Source organism: Austrofundulus limnaeus, unplaced genomic scaffold (genome assembly GCF_001266775.1).
Source record: "Austrofundulus limnaeus strain Quisiro unplaced genomic scaffold, Austrofundulus_limnaeus-1.0 Scaffold229, whole genome shotgun sequence".
In the NCBI taxonomy this organism is placed as follows: domain Eukaryota; kingdom Metazoa; phylum Chordata; class Actinopteri; order Cyprinodontiformes; family Rivulidae; genus Austrofundulus; species Austrofundulus limnaeus.
In genome coordinates this window covers 33889-57014 of record NW_013952631.1, presented here as the reverse complement: position 1 = coordinate 57014, position 23126 = coordinate 33889, and the positions used below count along the sequence as shown (strand labels likewise).

The 23126-nt window shown below is 37.7% G+C and overlaps 1 protein-coding gene across 3 annotated transcripts in view; it reads left to right on the top strand.

Moving 5' to 3' along the window:
• The window catches only part of LOC106525479 (PDZ domain-containing RING finger protein 4), a 205765-nt gene extending 184195 nt beyond the window's left edge, over window positions 1–21570 (top strand). For all 3 annotated transcript variants that reach the window (XM_014019736.1, XM_014019738.1, XM_014019737.1), the window contains 6 exons: window positions 197–299; window positions 8847–8945; window positions 13434–13496; window positions 15864–15965; window positions 17079–17207; window positions 18325–21570. In XM_014019736.1, coding sequence (XP_013875190.1) covers window positions 197–299; window positions 8847–8945; window positions 13434–13496; window positions 15864–15965; window positions 17079–17207; window positions 18325–19797 — 1969 coding nt within the window. In that variant the 3' untranslated portion in view covers window positions 19798–21570. The remainder of the gene's footprint in view (window positions 1–196; window positions 300–8846; window positions 8946–13433; window positions 13497–15863; window positions 15966–17078; window positions 17208–18324) is intronic.
• Window positions 21571–23126: the final 1556 nt, after the last annotated feature.

The following is a 23126-nucleotide window of genomic DNA, read 5'->3' as shown; positions in this document are numbered from 1 at the left end:
TTTTTTTTTTTTAAAAAAAAAAAAAAAAAAAACACAAAAGCAACCAAATCTTGTCACTTTGAGAGTTGGAGCTTGAGAAGTGTTGTGAAAGAAAATAACAATAACAACGGTCCTGCTAATACCCAAATTTCAACCTTTCTGCCTGTGTGGATGTTTCCCTTCATTTCCATTCTACCTTTTTTTCCTCTCTTGACAGCTGTCACTCTCTTCATACAATGGACCAAGATTACTACGATGGTACCAACTACCTCTCCCCCATTCCTGCCGATGGAGAGAGGACAGAAGACTTTGAATATGAGGTAGGCGATACACCTGATCTGACTGCTAAGCAGGTATTTCATGCTTCACGAAGCCTCAAAACCAATTTTGATCAACAAAACCAAACAAGGAAGAAGCTGCTTTACAACTTTACACCATGCAGAGAAAGATGAGGTATTATTAAAAATGCAAAAAGAAAAAAAAAAACAGAACAGGATGCCAAATATGGGGATGTTCAAGGAAAACAATATTTAAAATGAGTTTCTTGTTCACAGAGTGGAAACTTTCCCCTCTGCACTCCTGAAATTTGTTTGGGCACAAAGTTATTATTCCACTCAAGCAAAAATCCGGTGATATTCATTTTCTGTGTTTGGTATGAAAATGGTAATGAAATATTTAACTCAGCTATATTTTGATCTGAAACTTGCCTATATGATTTCATGTCATTTTTCTAAGGAAATTATGACGTTGACACAACTATATTGTTTGAGACGACTTACGGTATGCTATAAAAATAAAATATGGGAAACATGCTGGTTTAAGATTATCAAAGTAGGTGTAAGTTTTGAATAAGTTATGAGCACGCTGATAGACTACGACATGAGTTATTGTGCCGATGTCAGCCCAAAATACTGTCCAGTTACAAAATGTTCAGCATATATCGACGTGTTGCTAAGTTAAATTGCAGAGATGCGATGAGGAAGTTATGCACCAGTTTGCACACAGTACATGTACCGTGTACGCGTGCATAATGTGATTAAAGCAACCCCCCTATTTTTGGAGCACTGAAAATCGAATCCTTGCACATAACACTACCCGATACTTCATACAGACTTCAGGATTGTTCAGTCTTTCCAGTGTACCCTCTGGTGGGGGAAACATTATTTTGGGGGCACACACTTGTGGGCATGCTGCTTCATGACACTGAGAATGCATCTGTGAGCTCACAGCTCACAGATGGACAGCTTCAAGGAGGAGCTCGTCTTGTCCGGCTGAGCACACAAACGTGTAGCAGACGTCAACGTCTTCTTGCTTTTTCGGTTGACAAGAAAAACAAAAAGAGGTTATACTTTTCCGACGCCTTATCCAACAACGCCAGCCTTAGCACAATACGTTCTATACGTTTTATATAGAGGGAAGGCAGAGGAAGAAATTATGATGATTTATCTGCTGCAACATATTTCATATACAAAAAAATTTGACATTTATTGTGGTAATACAGTCGCAAAAAATCAGTCAAAATTTATCCTTGTGTATAATACGACCCCGTCATGAAGGTTTTCGCATTATATACTAATTACTCATAAGTTGGCATACAATTGAATCCAGGTGGGCAATTGTGAAGTGCATAAGTAACATATGCAGTTCACAATTCACTTGTGAACATTATACAATGTTTATTATATATAACCTTTTCAGTTAATTTTGTGACATAATACTTTAATGGGTTATATGTGTGAAAAGGAAACAATAATGAACTGCATACAGTGTACCATAAAAATATTTTATTACAGTTAATAGATAAATATTTCCTAGAGTTTCCTAGAATTAAGCTGTCAGTATGTCACTAGAGGTGACACAATCACAAACAGGTTATTTAATAAGCATTGTTGTTTTCATTTATTCACAAGTGTAACCCAGTAAGGTTTTGTATAAGTCACCTCGAAGTGTCAGGGCTTGATCCTGCCCATTTTTGAACAGTTTTTATTTATTTGTTTGCTTATTTATTTATTTACTTTAATAAAAATACAGATGTTCAAGATAACATTTTATAATACTAGGAATAATAAATGGAAGAATAAAACTAATAAAACTCATATTGACACTGGAGAAGTTATATTTAATACATATTGTATAAGTTTTTTTAAATGTATATGTTTTTATGTTGCGTGTTTAAGGGAATTTTGTGTTGATGTATTTAATGTGTTATTACTTAAACATTTTATTATTTAGAAGTTTAACTTCATAAGAAGTACTGACAATTTGATAGTTTTAAACTCAAAAAGTAATTTAAAGTTTCTACAACAGGAACTTATTTTTTCTTCAGCTTTTAAGTACAAAGCACACTCAAACTGATTTAGAGGGCAGGTTTAGCAACATGTCCTCATCCACGTTACAGACAGCTTGAGTAAAACTGTTTTATCATGGGAAATGGTGCCAGGCTTTCATGTTTTTTTTTTTCTAACACAAAGTGACAAGGGAATTAGTGCCAGAAATTTGCTAATTGTTTTCACAACTCTGGTAGAAAAAGCTAACAAGCATTTTTTGACTCTGATCATACCTTGGTAATGAGCTGTGTGGCAGATGCTAATACAGTTTTTTTTTTTTAAAAAATCAGAAAAACAACACGTTTCTTGATTCTCCATATTTACTTGTGTGTAAGGAGCAGAGTAACATCAGTAGGGCAGGGTACTTGGATCGTTCTTCTTTGACACAAAATGATAAAAATGTGCTGATTCAACCGGCAGGACAAGATTAACACACACTGGCTCTGCTTGCTGCTTTGCTACAATATTCCTTATTTCCGAGTCATTGGTGTGCGAGCATATACCGAGCGAGGCCTCCGACGGGTCTGATGTATGGTGATTGCTCAAACTCCCCCTTCTTTCTGTGTTTAATTTGAATTTGTTCTGAAGGCTTCAAACCGCCAAGCTTCAGCTGTCTCCTCACATCCTAAACAGATTTGTGCAGCCGCTTGGATCGCAGAGGCCCCGACGTCAAATCCAAAATATATAAAATATTAACGCATCTGTTTATGCCTCATTGCTATTAACAAATCCCTTTACCCTGTGCACGCTTTGCGGCCCGCGACGATTCCGTCTCGATGGGGGTTTTTGCACCAGCGTAATGCAGCCCCACTTACTGTATGACAGCTGAAACCGCTGCGAGCGAGATGGAGGCACGAGCTGAAAAGCCTTTTTTCCCGAGTATAAATGATCTCTGCTGAAGGAGAGAATCAAGGATAAATTTTCTTTGGTGTAAATGTTATGGGGGTAAAAAGCACTTTGCTATAATAAAAAGCAGAAAATATCAAATTCAAAGTCACTTTTCTCATATGCCAGGATATTATTAAAGGGATAGTTCAGATTATTGAAAGTGGAGTTCTGTAGAAAAATTACAAACAATTAATATCTGACTTGGTGATTTGAAAAAACAGAGCTCAGTTCTTAATTAAATGACCAACTGATGGCTAGTTCATGTGTGGTTCACAGTGAGTTTTATAATATAGTTATTCCAGTTGAAATATTACAGCAGGAAGTGCTTCCAGCTGCTCTTGAAGTGCTACAGCTAGCTGCTGCTGATGTCACAATCTGTTTTCAGTGTTAATTTTTCTGTTTTTGTTGTTTATATTTAATCTCCTGTGATTTTTAATTTTTTTTTGTATTTTCTTTGTGCTGCGTCTGTTCCCAGTGCCTCCTTGTGTTTCTGTCAGTCAGCTTCTGCTCCTCAGTCCTGACACACTCACCCACACCTGTTCCCTGTTATCATTAGGTCAGCTGTCTCCAATCTCCCCATCAGCCCTAGTTTATTAAGTCTGTCTGTCTTCCCTGCAGTCAGTCATTATGCTTTATGTCCTGTCTTGTTCTCCGTCATATTGTGTTTTGTTGTATTGTGTTTTCTTCTGCTACACCTGCTTTTTGTTTTTGTCCATAAATATTTTAGTTTTTCTCAAACTCCTTGTGTGGCCTGCATTCCCGGGTTCAGTTCCCCATGAGCCTGACAGCTATTTTAATCTGCAAATAATCATGAAATTCTCAATGATGACGTAACGGGTTAGTAAAAAGTAAAGTAACAAGTAAAAAATGTCTGATATATTTGAGTTGTTTTAGAATGGCAACTCTGACTACCTGTTAGATTGCAAGTCTGGTTGTAAATAAACTCTAATTATTCAAATTAAATTTCATGAAGCCCAGATTAATATGAAGATAATATTTGCTTTCAACCATTTTACAGAACCCCACTCCAGAAGATATGAACTGTTGCTTTGATGAAGATTTTGTATGTACGTAGTGATAAATGTATGCAGCTGGGCCATAAGCTTAAGTTTTGTCAACATATTAATAACATCTGTATCAATGAGCTCTACATCCACCATCGATGTTTCTGTCGAATCATAATATCCTTTTAAAAGTAAATCAATTGTCTGTGAATTATGAAATTTGTTGCACATGACGATGAACCCAGTCATAAAGAAACATTTCCGCATTAAAACACAATAAAAGCCAGAGCTGAGAAACGAAATACAAGCCAAGACAGCTGGTTGGGTAAGGAGATTACCTCATGTTAAAGCGCTGCAGAGCTGTTTTATTACACTTTGAAACAGGATTTTACAACTTGGGAAATGTAAGCACGGCTGTAGTTACATCAGCCGAAAACACAGTTGGAACGGCTCATACTGGATTAGATTTTCTGTCGTACCAGACTGACTTCTTTCTTTTTATTATTCATTTTATTGCTAGTTGCCTCTTTTAGTGGTGTGTCCATTAAATGCTCCATATCAGCTATTAATAAGTGATTGTGATACCAGTCTAGATTCAGTTTACTTGTAAGAGAGTGTAATACCAAAGCCCACACTGACACCTGAACTGTGACTGAGCAAACTTTAGCTGTGCAGTTTCTATGGAGGGATTTTAAGTGGTATCTGTCATGGTCTGTGTTTATTTTCCTTAGTTTTCTAGTGTTTTCAGTGTTCCCGTGTTTCTCTGCCCTGCAGCCCCACCCTCTCTCACCTGTGTCCTTTTGTGTCTGCTCCAGGTGTGTCTTGTTACCCTAATTAGTTTTCTGTGTATTTAAGCCCTGTCCTGTCTCAGTCTTGTGTCGGATCATTGTGTTTGATGTGTTGGTTCTGGTTCTCTGTGCTTTGTTCCCCCTGCCTGTGTGATCCTCGTGCCTCCTGTAAGTTTCAGCTGTCTCTACAGCATTTTTGTTATTTAAAATAAATTTTTGTTCTACTTTTGCTTTTGGAGCCTGCCTGCGCCCTGGGTCTGTTCATGCCAAATCCTCACAGTATCATGGGGCGAGAGCACCAGAATGAATCTGAGAACTTCTTATGCAGCCTGCTGATTGTTGTCTCAGTTGAGAATGCAATGGCTCAACACCAATCACGTTAAGTGAGAACTAGAGAGATAAAGATGTTAATCTTGGGCCAAAATACAAGGAGGACTGACAAGCATCAAATATAATATATATATATATATATATATATATATATATTGCCTTTAAGATTGATAGTTGGAATTTACCAAAAGGAGACTGGCCACCAATACTCATTATATTAACCTTAATTTGTACAAATTATTTCTGGGCTCAGTGGTAGGCTTGGTTAAGTGTCACAGTTTGGGGAGTTTTGAACAAATTTTTGGGTTTTATGTGGCACTAAACTCTATTTTGTTCTCTTATTTTTCATACAAGCTGGGTTGTGTTATTCAGTTCTGCTTTTGTTCTTGCCATTATCTATAGATGTCCTGAGTCCCCTTATTTTACCGATTCAATTTTACCTGCTTCATATTTTAATCAGCCCACCTGTATCCCCTCACAGCTTACAATCACATATTCCGCTCACATACACCCCAGGTTTCCTCAGATCATTGTTAGATCCTTTGTTTATTTCTGCCAAATTCCCTGGTTTGATAATGCTTCCCTTGGATTACTAGTATCTCAGATTAGATCATATTAAAGGTTTGTTTTCACTGCTCAGCCCACCAGCTTATTTGTTTGCTGCCTCCTGTGTGTCTGCATCAAGTCCTTCCACCACACACTGTGGCATGATGTTGAAATTTCTCAATGCTTTTTTTTAATTCAGCCCCATGAACTGTACACAACAGCAAGGTGATGTATGCTTTATTAGAAAAAAAAACAAGCAACTTAAGTTGAAACTTGAAGCTTTTAATCATTGTGGACCTAAGCCTCCTGCTTGAAAAAAGAAATGCCCATGCTCTTTTTATCAACTTTATTATTCGGGCGATAAAATTGAACAAAATCAGGCAGAATTCAATTGAAAAATCCTAACGTGAGACTTTAAAGTTAGTCATGTTTTGAGGAAGAAAATAAAAAAGGGGGTTATAAAATTGTTAAAAGTCTAACTTAATTGTCCCTTTTGTGGAGAATGAATTTATCTTCCACCACGAGTGTGTTAAATCATTTTTTTTATTTCTTTTTGATCTTCTAGATTGTTGGACTACAAAGGCCACGTCTTATTGCTGCAATTTCACAGTCTAACATTGTGAATTTCCTGGGAAAACCTTGATGTGTGCCGCCACGGGACCGACCGTGTTAGGGACCATCTCTTTGATTAGTTTTGATGAGTTCTGAGGAAGTGAAGTACTCCAAGCTTGGAATTGTTCTTCCTCTCTTTTTTTCCCCCTGCCTGTGCATCGACACATTTGCCACAACTTTTTTTTTTTCAATTACCGGTAATCAAAGGCACGATTATTATGACAGCATCCAATGTGCTTTGATGGCGGGCAGCAATCTTCCTCTTAATCATGCCATCACAGTCATTAATTTACTGTCAGCCCTCGTCCCAGTGTCGCAACGCAATCTCCTGCCTGAGAGGCAGAGAGCTTGCTGGGAAAACAGAGTCTGGAGGGGGGGGGTTTCAAAATGCGAGATGAGAGAAAGAGATTGGTGAATGTGTTTTTAATGGTTCAGGAGACAGCCACCTTTTACAAAGGCATCTGAGTGAGTGGGTGTTTTACACAATATTTTCTTAAAGCATGAAAGCTCAAAAGCTTCTAAGACAGAAGAAAGGCTAACACTGTGCACAATCTGTATTTTTTCTTTTTATTTTGGATCATTTGAAAACAGGTCTCCTCTACTACTTGTAATCATTAATGAGTTGGAGCTAACTTTAAGCCTGTTTTGCAGATAAGGGATCACACAGCACCTGCTCACACCTCCTCCCTGCCTTGCTCTCAGCATTTGATTTGTGCAGTTTATTTTTAGAAATGTCTCTGCAACACTCGTGATTTCCACATCTCCCACCGATACCCCCACAATTTCACACGTGCACCAGGCTTCTATCGCAGCCACGACGGTCTTCTGGCGCTTCTGGAAGCGAGCCGCTGCAACAAATATTCCCGCTCGCCCCGACAATTAGAAGCATTTTTAATAGCAGTTAGAGAATTACGACGCACTTTGTGAAGTTTGTCACATCAAAGTCTCCCTCGTTCACGCCGTCTTCTGCTTCAACCGCTAGAATTTGAAGTTGTCAGCCTTTGAGGCTGTCAGATAAAACTCTAAAAGCTCCACATCAGGTGGAGGTTGTCAAAATATGATGAAACGCCAGCCTCGGATGATGCCATTCCTAAGCATTTACTCTGTTTGTGTTGAGTGTGCTTGTATGTGTGAGTAAAAGGTTTGTAAAAAAAAAAAAAAAAGAAAAGATGCAGGGATTACTTTCAAGAATGAGTATTTAGCACATTTTTGGGATTAAAACCCAAACGAGAACATGAAAAAAAATGATGATAAAGCTTTGAAAGTGTGTGAGGAGGCATCGAGCATCAAAAACCGCAAAAAAATTGAGAACTAGGCACCAGGAATTGGCCTTTCCCCCTCATTTTTCCTTCATCTTACCCCTTTCCCTTCTTCATTCCCCTTTCCCAAAGCCACGCTACATCTAACACGTGTAACCAGTCAACCTGCACATGTCACGGACAAAATGAACCTCTTATTTATTTTTTTTTATGAGCGAGACCCCTGTGAGCCCCGCCACAGTCCTCACCGCCACCTCATTTCTTTCTCCACCCTCCATCCTCCTCTCCACTCAACCACTTCGCTCCTGCTGCTGAGAGCCAGTGTGTTTCTGCTCTAATGAAGACCTTGGGAGGTGGAGGCCATTTCACACTTGATTCTCTCAAACACCCCTTGACATGTTTCAGGTTTTCGAAATGGGCGCAGGTTGGTGGGTGCTGTTGGTGTTGTGATGCATCTGCTGTGGTAAACTGAAAGTGCAGAGTTGCAGAAAAGTGGATTCTGGACATTAAACTCTAGGGGAAGCTCAAAGGACAAAACAGATTTAAACAAAACAATATAAAATTGAAAGAAATCTCCTAATTATCAAGTCCTTATCAAGCTTATTTATTGAATTTATAATTTTTTTTATAGTTTTATAAAAACCAAAACGAAGAATCCTTATAGACTCAAATGATGCCACGTGTTTCAATTTGTTGATCTCACTTCACAAGAAGACAAACTACTCTACAGCATATACGGCTGGCTTTGATTTAATTAGACTGTAACATAATAGTCTATAACTTAAAAGACTTAAAAGGAAAACACCAGAGGTTGCCAGACATTTATCAAAGCCCCTCAGTCAAACTCCCCCAAGTGAAGCAAGTCTTTCATGATCAAACCCTTTCCCGCTCAAAAAGCCTTCAGAGTTAAGAGTTTAAAAGCAAAACACAAAACAAGCACCAGAACCTAAAAACCCTGTGTGATCTTCAGCAGAGCCACTTCTTATTATGTTGTTTTGCAGCCTCTCTTATTGAATGCTGAAAGGTTTGCTGTTTAAGCTTTTGAAGTTTTCAGTCCCAGCAAATAGCTTCTTATTTTAACACTGCTAAACTTTTTTATTTTTGTCTGTACAGGAAATTGAACTGTGTCGACTCAGCAGTCAAGAGAAATTAGGGCTCACTTTGTGCTATCGGACAGATGAAGAAGAGGACGTGGCCATCTACGTTAGTGAGGTGAGTTCAGGACTTAAGCATTCCTTTTGCTGGACACTGACAAAAACTGTTGAAGATGTTTATACAAAAGTGCAAGCCAAAAGTGTAGATGACCTGAACAATAAAATTATGTTTTTATCAGAGCTGTTTACATCAATGCAATGATGTCACTGTTTTTAAGATGATATGCCACAACTGGCCTAAAAGTGGTTTAGTTTATGTGGCACTGACCCATGCATGGACCACCTCTGGCAAACCACGTCTGGGCCACCATATAGCAGTCATTCTTTGTCATATCTGGGCTGAACTTTAATGCATTGCGAGTGTCAGAACTGGGCCAGACACATTTTGCTATGTGGGAATTTCAACTTTAGTTGCACTGTAAAGTTTATCCCTTAACAGGCATACCAAGCACCAGCTGTTAAGGGGATTTATTGGATTATTCAGTTGGCTGCAATATACTGTATGACTTCCATGCTACAAGGTACATGGCAGCGGTGGAAAATGTAGTGACCCCAAGTGACTGTAATATCAAGAAGGAACATGCAAATCTCAAGAAATGCCAAAGGCTAAAAGAAAAAGTAGAGAAGTTTTAGAATATTGAGATATTGAGGCCTCAGTGGTGTTAGTGAACATGGAAACATTCTGGGATGTGACTCAAAACTGGATGGCTCCAGTAAACCTCAAGAACAACATCAGATGTCACTGAAGCACTGAAGAGTGCAGTCCTAACAGCTACAATACCAGTGTTGTATAAAGTACCACAAAGTGATACTTGAACAAAAAGTATAAGTATCTTACCAAAAAATTACTTTGGTAAAAGTTAAAGTTTCCTTTAGGAATACTACTTGAGCAAAAGTCTTAAAGTATCTGATTTTTTAACTTAAGTATTAAAAGTAAAAGTATTGATTTAAAATGAGCAGTTAGATTTTCTGTAGTGACATTTATTTGGAGGTGATTTCCCCAAAAAATGTAGAAATGACTATATTGTATAAAAACAATTAATTTATGTTAAATTTAGGATGCACTAGATTAGCTGTTTCAGTTTATATACATATATCAAGGGTGACCAAACATTTTCCCCAAAATGAAAATCTATCTGACGGCTGCAGCCAAATGCAATCATATAATTCATGAAATACAAATACTTCTTAAGTACAGTCCTTTTATTTTAATGATTATGTCCTGCTGGAGTTTGACATGATTTGTTTGTGTACAAACTAATACGGTATCAGAGTTTTATTATACTTCTCATTCAACCACAATTAAATTCACTCTATCTAGGAAGCAGAATTAGTATTTATTTTTTACAATAACAAGCTGGAATGACAAGCTAAGCAAAAATGAAATAAAAGTTACGACCTTCTACTTTTTGTCTTTTAAAAAAATGTAAGGAGTACAAAGTATAGATAATTGTGTGAAAATATAAAAAGAAAAAAGTAAAAAGTAGGCTAAAAAATAATTACTCATGTAAAGGTACCCAAAAAATTATACTTAAGTACAGTAACAAAGTTTTTGTACTTAGTTACTTTACAACTCTGTACAATACGGTGCAGAACCTTAAAGCTCCCAGGTCTTTGAGGATATAGTTATGTAGCACCGCCCATGCACAAAAGCTGAAAGGGGATATAAAGCCAAGAAGTAGAGCACCATCTAGACCAGGGTGGGCAATCCTGGTCTTCTTAGGCCACTCTCCTGCATGTTTTACTTCTTCCTCTGCTTCATCACACCTGATTTGAGTGAATGAGTACTAAGCTTCTGCAGAGCTTGAAGAAAGAAGTGGATTAATCACTGAACCAGGTGTGATGAAGCAGGGAAACAAGTAAAACATGCAGGATAGCGGCGCTCCATGACCAGGATTGCCTACTCCTGACCTAGACTTAAGAAATGTTGACCAGACAGGCCACTCTAGGCACTCCAGTCATTTTGCTGCACTTTTGTATCCTGTACTCTAGAATTGATTGGTGGTTCTCAAAGTTAAAGTTGGGATCCCACTGTGGGTCATGAAACACATACGCCATGTGATTATTTTGATTGCTAAAGGATATTGTGTCAAGAGATGGAAACCGTTGACACACCAATAAATTAATTTGCTGGTTGTTGAGTGATAAATATAGACCTTTGTATGTTTTAAATCAGTACCGGTAATAATTTGGGCCACAAGTCTTTCAATTGTGTTAGTTAACCCTAACCACCAACTAGTTACTGGACAAACATCCAGGTAAGTGTTTTCACTTTCTTGTGTCATCCAAGTATTTTTAATTTATGTACATTTTTTATAAGTGTGTTCTTTTAATAAATACATTAAATTCAAATCAAATATAGGTTATAACAAAATCCACTGTAATGTAGAAAAATCGATTCAAGTAAAATGATTTTATTTTTATGTTTAGTAGATGCACTGCACTTTAAAGACAGAAATCACCAACAATGATGTATAATAGTTTACAAAAGTATTATTTTTTATCAAAGCACCAAATGATCATACACAAGACAATGTTCACTGGAAAAAATTCCACATTATGAAAGAGTTTTTACATACAAACAATGCAAAAAAAGTATTTGCTGTATTTACTTTAGTCTACAACTAAACTCTCTTTCTATGGCCCTCAAAAGAACTGCAGAGTATAAAAATATAATGTGTTGAGTCTGTGGTATGCACAGTACTCTCTGTTAACAACCACACACAGCAAAATAGTGCTCTCTGCAGATGCCACAATCACTGCTGTGCAACTCAGCAGCAGATGCTAATAACACAAAATGATGAAAATAGTAAAACTTTTACTGCTCACTGTTGAGTATGTAGCCCTAAGTGTCCCTTAAAAAAGAGATTAGTGAATAAATGAAAAGTTGTAATTTTTGTCCATAGTGTAGGATTTCTCTTTCTGTTACCAAGCACCGTTGTTTCTGAAAATGCTTGTAAAAAAACATTGACCACATAAATTATTTCCCTGCTTGTTATTTTTCCTGCCAATCACCAAAGTTGCGATTGCTAGCAGTTTCAAAACTGGAAAATATTAATTCTACTGTAGCAAAAGCTTTATGCGTATTCTCCTGACATTTGGTTTCTTTGAAGTTTCCGATTAACATTTTATTCTCTGTTGTAGAAACCAACAATCATCCTCTTTCTAGATCAGAGGACCCCAGTGAAATGTTTTCACAACCGAGACTTTTGCATTTCTCAGTATAAATCTGTTATGACATTCAGTACTTATTGTGTAATTTGTGAATTGATTTAATATGCATGCAGCAGTACTTCAAAACTAAAGTCTCATCAAACATAAAACACAATTCTGAGCAGATAACCTAACTGCTTGATTACATTGTCAGTTGGCAAAGTGAGATGATCGCCAAGACAAAGGATAAAAAGACATAAAAGAGTGCTTTTATGGTGTGATGTTTTTCAGGTTGCATCAGCACACCTCAACAAGCTACCCTCTGATAAAAACAAGACTTGCTTTTTTTTGGTTTTTGTTTTTTCATCTTCAACTTTTCAGAAGCTGTGAGGATACTGCTCACCAGTCGGCTCAACTTTCCCCTATATTTTATTTGAAGTCATCACAGACCGTGAAAGGTGTTTGCTTCGAGAGCTGAGCAGAATATAAATTACACTGATCTGCTTTTTTTTTTCTTTAGTCATGATTCTTCAGTGTTTATTTTATTAAATCCAAAAGAGTGTGGCACAATAAATAACACTTATGCTAGAGGACATGTCAAGCATTCATATCTTAGGTGGCAGAAAGAACAAATACAAGATAGTCTCAAAACTGATACCTTTTTTTTTTGCCTTGAAGTTTTTGTTCCATTTCAAAGAGGAAACTTCACGGGACCAGCGAAACCCTTTTTTTCCCTGTGGTTCACAAGTGCGCAGCCATTTACATGATCAAATAAAGTATTATCTTTAACAGATGACAGAATAACCACTGAAAACCCCACCTTCTAAGTGCAGAACATGTGCACCCTGTGTCCTCTATTCTTTCCTGTGTTTAACCCGTTCCTGAGCAGGGACCTCACGCCCAGTTTAATGAGTGTTGTTCTGCGTGGGAGTGAACTTTCATGAAGATGGAGTGTCTCTGTACCTCAATGACTTCAGAATTGGAGTCTGCAAGGAGAAAGTGGAACAAATGGACTGAAACACCAGCTGATTGGCCAATGAGAGCATGTCCTGCCCTCCTGTTGACTAGCATTAGTCACAGGAAGAGCAGGTGCACCATGTGCGAGGGTTAACTTACAGGCTGGGAGATGATTCATGCACAGGATTGTGCTAAATCAACTTGACAGAAAATAGAACAAGCATGACTGACATCTTTTTGGGATAAACATTGATTTGGTTTTATTGTGGCAATTTCCAAGTATGTTTGAAAACTGTTTGAATATGTCCAGGAACATCAGCTGACATCTGTAGTACTATCTATTCGTTTAGCTGAAGGTCTTTATGCAAATAACCTGGAAATTATTATTTATTAAAAGCTTCTTAAATGCATCCTTTTGTAAATTGTACTTCAACAGGTCTGTCCAAACAGCATCGCTGCCAGAGATGGACGCATTCGAGAAGGGGATCGCATTTTACAGGTGCAGTAAAACACTCTCACACTGGGCTCCAACATCAACTCTCCTTTGGTTTAAAAAAGAAATAGATAGATGTTTCTTATCTTGTTGAATTTACCCACTTTCCTCCAGCATGAGAGCACATTTATTTTTAATGGCAGCACATTATTGGGGGAACATGCCCCCGTTGTGGCTGTTAAGGGGGAAGAAATGCCCCCCTGGCTGTTTTAGTTACCAACTCAGCACCAACAGGGGTTTCTTAAGGGTTCTGCTTCAGGATGGCGCTGTGCTGCAGCTCGCTGCCCCCTCTGTGCAATAGCTCAGAGGCTGTGACTGCTATTAGTCTCTGACTTCATCTTCAGTCAAGAGCTGAGAGCAGGATTTGTCAGGCCTTATGGCTGGATGATGCTCCATCTGGGGGTTCCAGTGGGAGGGGGATGGTTTTAGAGATAAAGAGTAATGGCATCTAAGATTTATTGTTGGGACTTCATTAATGAGTTTACTTTTGCTACTTGTGCATTTCCTAGAAAGCTACAAACAATCCTATATTATACACTTATTAAATTATAGCTATTTAAATTCTTATTTTTAACAGCTACAGCAACATTGACAGGTAATTATAGCATTTTTCAGTTTCCAATGATGATGCTAAATTCAAGCATATAAGGAGCAAAGAGCAGTTATCACTTCAAGAGATATTTCAGCAAATGTGTGGAGTGGAGACTGGTCTAATTGTCTAATTGAATACACCATGAGCGGTGCGGCTGATTTGAACCAGGACCAGGCGTGTGCGTGGACTGTTTGTGCAAGGCAGACTGGTGCTCTGGCCCTATTATCCGTCTGTGACAGGGCCATATTCTACAGGCAGAAAGATGGAAGCCACCTGTCAGTGGCCAGTTAATTGTGCAACTACAGTAGATGCATGTACACTGTGGATACTTTGGTGAACACAACGGCTCTGTTTGCCTTCTCGTTCATAATAATGGCCTGGATCTTGCTTCAAATTAGGGAGAAGCATTGAGTGTTTGCAGTATCCTCCAAAAAATTGATGTCATCGTTGTGCAGTGGTGTTTTAATTGTGATACTTTATTTCATAGAAGCAGGTGCATGTGTGTTTTCTTGCCAGTGTTTGACTTAAAGGAACAATTCCAATCCTTTGAAGTGACATTTTGTGGAAAGGCTGTGTACTTTTTAATACATTACCTGTGGTTCATAAGTCTTTAAGCAACCACAGTTTGGAGAAATAGAATATAATTGTGACCCAATTAAAAAGTTAACAGCTATTCTAAGTGAGGTTGCAACCAAAGTGGACTGCTGCCATCCTAAAATGGTAACGCTTTCTTTTACGGTACCCTTATTACCATGTAATTACAATGTAATAAAAATGTAATTAAATAGTATTTACTACCTTATTACATGTAATTATGTGTAATTATGGTACAAAAGAAAAACTGCTAGTAAAACTACCTTTGTTGGGTAACTACAATCAAATTACTATTCAATAATAACTCAACACTATATTTATAACCAAAAGAATTTAACTAAATTTTGGGGTTAGTGGTTAATTGCAATAAAATATAACTTCAAAACTGTCCAAAGTACCTACTACTTATTTTGGTGTTGCATAGTGGATTGTAATACATTAACAGGTAAGTGCTACAATACTGCAGACAATTAATTACATAGTAAAATTGTACCCTAATTACTACATAATTACATAGTAATAAGGTATTAATTACTTTTTATTACCTTTTTATTACTTTGTAATTACATGGTAATAAGGGTACCGTAAAAGAAAGTGTTACCCCTAAAACAAGTTCAGTCTTAAAATTGTAATTGCCTGTCATTCAGTATGGAGTTAGGATTTGGGTTAAATATGTATCACTCAAATTTCTTCTAGAAGCAATCTATTTTGGTTTGACCCCACTCAGACTAGTCATTAGTCCATAATTATGGACAAAATTAAATTCTCCAGGTAGTAGTGTTGTAGTCAAGACCACCTAACTTAAGACCAAGTCTAAACAGAGTGTATCGGGACTGAGACAAGACCAAGACTTTTAGGAGCTGGACCAAGTCGACACCAAGACTGAGTGATGGAAAGACTGAGTCAAGACCAAGACCGGAAAAAAAAATGTAAACAAGTGCCCTTAAACGTTCAGTGTACTAAACACAGGTAACTAACTGAATACAGTATGAGACCGAGACAAGACCAAGACAGTCAAAACATGGTTTTGAGACCAAGACCAGTCTCAAGAACTACAACATTACCAAGTAGTTTAATGTTTGTTATTTATACTCTTCCCACAAAACCACATTTCATAGATTCAGATTACTGCTTTAATATTTTGTGTAGTGAAGTTGTCTTATTGTAGTTTTTGTTTTGTTTTTCAGATTAATGGCCAAGATGTCCAAGACAGAGAAGAAGCAATGGCTGTGCTGTCCAGTGATGACTGTAGGAACATCATACTACTGGTTGCAAGACCCGAGATGCAGGTTAGAAATACAGTAAAGTCACCAAGCTCATCCATCAAACTGGTAAACTGTCTCTTTAAACAACAGACTAGAAGTCCAACATATTATATTTACATTGAAGGACTAGCAGTGCTTGAAGGAATGCATTTCACCATTCACTTTTTATGAGTTTTAAAGCACTGCAGAATCGTGTTATGTTATGAAATACGTATAGGAATAGTTTTCCAGCCTTTTTTGTGTTGGCTAAGATCAGTTAGTCGTTGCAGCCATCTTTAATCGAGTTGACTCCAAAAGCCAGACAGACATCCAGTGATTACTCTCTGCATTTGACTAAAATCTGTCCAGTTGTTTGAGAAAAGTTGCTGACAAATGTGCAGTCATGGGCAAAAACATAATCACCGTCCCTTCAGCAGCAGATGACAATTAGCTCTTAAAAGTTTAGCATTAACAGTTTTTTTGCCAAGACCTTCAGAAGGCTTGTGTGGCTGACCACTCCTCTCCCACTGAGTACACAACCTCTCCTGGTGGAAGCCACCACTGAAACACCTCATCATGTTTTATTTTTATCTTGCACCACTGTAATTGACTTCCAATGGTAAGCCATAAAAGCTAATGGCATGCTAATGTGGAGTGAGTTCAAGCCTGAGGCCAGTGACGAGGAAGTGGAAGGACTCTGCCGCAGTGCAGATGAGCAGGGAGCAGGAGCAGGCTCTTTGTAATTACATGGGTCTTTTAGTAATAAATGTGAAGTCATCAGGTATGGATGCCATTTGGTTAATATCAAGCAGAGTGATGAATGGGGAGAATGAAAAAAGGTCAAAAGTGGTGATTTTATAGCTGTTAAACTGGATTGGTCTGATTTAAAGATTGACAGTTTTGTTGGTCTCACAGAAATGGGGTTGTCTATTGAACACTTGATTCTTAATTTAGAAATGACAAATAACTGAATCAGGAAATCATTTGGGAAAACATTTGTTTAATGTCATTGTTTTTTCACAAAGCTGTGGGAAAAGAAACACATTTCCCTTGTTTTTCCTGCACACCCCCCCCCCTTCTTCATTTATTTATTTATTTATTTGTTTATTTATTTATTTATTTATTTGTTTTTGTTTGTTTGTTTTTTCGTATTCCCAGTTGGAGGAGGCCTGGCTAGACGATGAGCATAGTGAGTTCCTGGAGCAGCTAAAGATGGAAATGCTGGAGGAGCAGCAGAGAGAGGAGATGGAGTTAGCTGCCTTACAAGAGGAGCAGGAGAAGCAGCAGGTTCTAAAAGTTCTGATCTGTACTGAAGACACCTGATTTTTTTTCTGTAGTTTCTGACAGAGGATTACTTAACTCTTTTAGTAACAAATCATAATCTAAAATTCTCTTTTGCTGTCATTTGCGTATACCACAAAAATCCTTATAAATAAAACTTCAAAGGCGTCAGAAAGTAGAAAGAAGTCAACCCAGTAACAACGAAAGAGTTTCTCTAAACAATGTTTTAATGTGACAATTACACATTTAATTTATCTTACTGCAGATTTTATACATGATAAAACTATATCTTCATTTTTAAAGATTTTTACAAAAAGTATATAGTTCTAATTACATCATTGCACAATATATCCAAAAATGTCAAACTACATCGAATTGTACACTGTAAAGCTTACATACAAATTGTATTAAAAAGTTATATGTACTTTACTAATAATCATATACATTACATAATGAATACATCCATTTTGTCTTGTTTTCAAGCTATTTAAACTGAATTTAAAAAAATAATAATTTTCAGCTCCTAATGTCAGGTTTTAAGGCATTAGACCCAAAATGCAGATTGAACAGAAGAAGCTACAGTGAAAACATAAGATTTTATTTACAAAAAAAAGGCTGACATGGCAGCAACTACAACAGTTCAGTTTAGCTTCTGGATTGTTTTAGTGAGGAGCCTTATTGTTGTAATACATGCAGAATGGAATTTTATATGTAAAAAAAACAGCTTTTGGAAAAAAGTAAAAAAAAAGAAACATTATCCTAAATGATGCCATTTTGTTTATATGTTGTTCAAGACTGGGATTAATCATGATGTGTTCATGACAGCATACCATCACATACACTGTCTTTAAAAGTTTACGTATGTTGATGAAAGAACTGATGCAACATATTGTCTATATATGTCTACTTTTCAGTGATTTACAGACGCATTAGCTTGAAGTTGTGTCTGATTTTGTTTTAATCTACAGCACTACAAGCATTTTTGATATTCTTTGCAGTTAAACATATAAATTATTCCATTTATGTTTTAGCAGTACCTTTTTCAGGGAAATGCAGTGGAGTAGAAAAAAACATAGCATAGTGACAAAATTAAAGTTTTTTCATTTTATTTTATTAATTGCAGAGAGAAGACGATGACAGGCCCACCTGTTCAACCCTTCCTTGCTATAAGGACAGTATGCGAAGTCTAAAAGACAGAATGGAAAGCTCAGACCATAATGTCTTGGCCCAAATCCAGAGACGCCTTTCTCGGTGCCTGAGAGACAGTCAGGACACACACTGTAGCACTAGTACCACTCGGCTGGAAGACAAAACAGACGAGGACAATGATGAGACAGAGGGAGATCGCTTCCAGCAGCTATTGGAGCTAAAGTGTCAGATCCGTAACAGTGGTGAGTATGACCTGTTCTACAGTCGCCGCAGCACCATCGAGTGTAACATGGGGGAGCAGAGTGACGTGCAACACGAACTACGGATGCTCAACGAGGAGCTGCGCAGCATCGAGCTTGAGTGTCAGAACATCATGCAAGCCCATAAGCTTCGGAAGGGTCAGCAGTCTCCTTTAACTGGACGCTCTGCTCCCTCTGTCAAAAATCAAAGCCCCAACCGTGGGGAGTCCATGACAGGTAAACTGGTAGACATTAATGAGAGGCTGGAGAAATCTGACAAGGACAGTTCCAGTGCCTACAACACTGCAGAGAGTTCACGGAGCACCCCATTGGCAATGGACCGCTCCCCAGAGCACTCGCTCCAAAGAGTGGTGAGTCTCACCAACCAGAGGAACCTCTGCAGCAGTCTTGCTGCCGGTCACTCTCTGAGCACAAGCCCCATCCCAGCCTGCCGTGCCCCAGTCCCAGGAAAAGGCAGCAGCCCTGACCACAGCAATCCCTCCGAAACAGAACAAACTCCTCAGGCTGAGAATGAAAGCAATGGCAAATTAAACCAGTGCACTTCCCGCATTCCTTACTTCTCCCCTTCCCACAGTTCCCAGCAGAGGCAGGCTAACATCCCAGCTCACGCCCGCCACTATCAGAGCTACATGCAGCTGATCCAGCAGCACTCAGCTGTGGAGTACGCTCAGAGCCAGCTCAGCCTGCTCAGCGTCTGCAAAGAGCCTCAGAGACCCATCAACGAGCCAAAGATGGAGTGGAAGGTGAAGATCCGCAGCGACGGCACCCGCTACATCACCAAGAGGCCCGTGCGAGACAAGATCCTGAGGGAGCGAGCCTTAAAGATTAAAGAGGAGCGAAGTGGGGGAATGACCACGGATGATGACGCAATGAGTGAAATGAAGATGGGAAGGTACTGGAGTAAAGAGGAGAGGAAACAGCACCTGGTCAGGGCAAAAGAACAGAAGCGGAGGAGAGAGTTCATGCAGCGCAGTCGGCTGGAAAGTTTGAAGGAGAACCCTCAAAGCAGCAGCGAGGGTCGCAAGGAAGTCAGCATCATAGAGCTCAGCCACAAGAAGATGTTAAAGAAACGCAATAAGAAGATCTTGGATAACTGGATGACAATTCAGGAGCTGATGACTCATGGTACTAAAGCCCCAGAGGGAGCAAAGGCACACAATGCCTTCCTTTCAGTCACTACTGTATAAAACAACAGACACACAAGCTATCCCATGTGGTATGATATACTCGCCTCGTTAAATGTGGCACTTTTAGGAGGACAATTTGAATACTTTTCAAACTTTGTAACTCAAAACAAAAGAAACTAATTTTTTAACGTAAATTTTATCAGTGGCATCATGACATTTTTGGGATGTTTTTCAAAACTCGTTTTTCATATCACTCGTTGGAAAATAAAATCTTTTCTAAGAAACTATGAACACTTATTTGATTTTATATTTTAGGTTTTCACTTTAAACATGTTTATCTTTTCAATTCTATTTTCATATTTATGTTGAAACTCTATTATTCAAGCCAGATGTATGAGAAACTGAGTTTTTTTGTTCCTTTGGTGTATTTTTGTATCAGTGATGGGAAGGAAGAGGAAATTCCTCTTTCTTTTTTGCCTTTTTTTCTTTAGCATTTAAAGTTGATATTTCACTTTTTAAATTAACAGATGTTCTATACCTGCTTACAATACTAAAATTCCTGACATCCCTGTTTGATCATGTGAAGCAACTGAAACAATATTCAACAAGTCAAGTTTAACTTAATCATATTATTACTGGATACAACAAATGTGTTCCACATGTATCTGTTAAAGCAACCTTACGGTGCATTATTTTTCTGAAGCAGTAACACAATATTGTTTCAGTTAGAAGAATCACAGGCAGGCAGAGGAAGGGGAACTCTGCAAAATATTAGACAAATGCTTTTGATCAAAAAAAAATTTAATTTGCAGGCAAATCCACCCAAATTATTATTTTTTCATTATACGTAACCCATGTCAGATTTTTTTATGGCAGCCTGAATGTCTGGGAGTGGTGGCACAGAGATGAAAGAAGGCAAGCCTGTGTTTGGAAGGTTCCTGGTTCAAATCCCTTGTCTGGTATCAGAATTCATGAAGGACAAACTTCCAAATCTTCATCTGAGTTTGCTTACTGTGATGACTTCTGAATAATTGAGCAGTTGCAAAACACACCAAAAGTCAGAATGTGATTTTTTTTCAAACTAAACCCAATTTTTTTTCTTATGTTTTACATAATATAGGTACTTTATACTGTGTTTTTTAAAGTGACTTCTGTCTAAACGGTCGTGTCACACTTTGTTTGACTTTTATGTCAGTGAGGTAGGGCTAAGCGAATTGATTAAATTTTCTTTGTCCTGGATGACTGAGAATCCACAGCAATATATGATACTAAATTTATTGTTGGACCATATCGATACTAATGTGATGGGAATCATTACTTGAGTATGTTTCTACCATCATTACTTTTTTTTTCACGTTCCAAAACTACAATGCTCCGAGTCATCAAGTGGTTCAAATACAAACATTGGACCAAAACAAGCATTTCAGATATTTAACTGGATCTGACTGCAAAACATTTCAGAATTGATCCACACATGCTAACGTGTAGCATCCATATTTACTTCCTGAAACACAGCGGCATGCGTGTGACGTCAAGCTGTTTTCTTAAGCATGCATGTTGCCTCAGGAGTCTGATGGAGGTCACTACGCAATGAAATCAGATCTGAGCAAAAAAATCTAAATTGAGCATTAAGAGCTGCAGCGTGAACATAACCATAAACAGTTTGGGGAAATATATATTTTTTAACTTTCAATAATCCATTTCTAAACAAACTCTTTCTGCCCTTTTCTTTTATTGTGAACCTGTTGGATCCAGATCAGAGACTTCCATTTATAGGGGTCTGGCTACACCCTGGACAGGTTGTTATTTTATTGCAGTGCAAATATATATATATATATATATATATATATAAAACAGACATACATGCTCAAATTAGCATCTTTGGCCTGAAATTTAAAACCTAAACAGGTGGACAAAACCTACAACGTGTCACAGTTCCTGGTTTTATCGGTTTAGGGTTACATTTTGTTTTGTTTGTTTGTTTGTTTGTTTGTTTGATTGTTTGTTTGTTTGTTTGTCACTGCAGTTTCGTTGTTGCTAATGTCCTGTTTTATTTTGGAGTTCTGATTTTTGTCTGCCTCACCTGATACTAATTTTTAATCAGCACACCTGTTTCTATCTGGCCACCTCCTCATGTATTTGTAGCCTGTTTTCCATGTTCAGGTTATAACTTCCTCGTGTTGTCTTGGTTTCAGTCCTGCTTTGGGGTTTGCCTTTTGTCTAACTTTTTCTGAATTTTACTAGTTTATGTTTTTGTTGTTTTTGTGTGCTTTTGCAGCACCTTTTTTTTTTGATTTAGTATTAAAAAGTAATTCACTTATGCATTTATGTCTCTGGACAATTATCTGCATTCAGGTCCTCAACTCTTCACCTTCCCTTAGGCCTTTAATCCAAAGCAGGATTAGTGGTTTACCAAAGTCGCTTCAAGTTTAGGATTTTTATGACAAAAAGCTGAAAAGGTTTTACTTTAGTTTGTTATTGCAGCAACTTTTCCTAAAACCCTAAAACTCTAGAGGAGATTATGTTCTAGATTAAATATCACACATTAAAACAACGGCTTCTTAATGTCACTTATAAAACAAAAAATGTAATCATTTGTACATTATGAGTTTTTGTTCTCTCTATAACAGTTATGATTTTGAGAAATGTTTTTTATGACAGAGAACATGGCAGAATTGAAATATTACGTTGTTTTAAACAGTATGATCAGTTTAAGGATTGTTTCAAGTCAGAAACTTAACATAACAACTTAACCAATAAAAGATTTCCTGCAGTCTAGAGAGCATATGAGCGTAAAGTGCTTCATGTTCACCAAACTGCCTGCCTGTGCATTCACGTTCAACTCTGCAGAGAGCTCGTAAAATGTTTGAGAAAGGCTCGTTAAAATCACAAGTTTTAACTGCAACAAGAGTATTAAAGACAGAAAAAGGTTCAAATTTTCATGTCTCAATAAAAGGAAGCACCAGAAGCACAATAATAAAAATATATAACCTTTTTTGTTTGATCTGCTTGTGCTTAATGTGGCTGCTTATGAATTTGTTTTCATCATTGTTATTTTTTTAGGTTTTCTTCATGGCTGTGATTGTTTAATTTTCTATAAAGCTCTGCCTGTTTTACATGAATGTGCAGTCAGAAATCCTTGCTGTACTTACTGAGTTGATATTCAGCTTTATACCACTGAGCACAGATCCTCATTAAGCTCTTTGACAAGACAACTCAAGCCAGGACTCACAGGTGCTTTGTGACTGCCTCAATGTGACTTCTACATGAACTGAAACAGTGAGGGAAGTCAAACTAACCCACCGACGATGCTCCTTTGTGCTGCGAAGTGAGGTAGTGACAGAGCTGAAATGATCCACACGTGAACAACTAAGTGGGACACACACCAA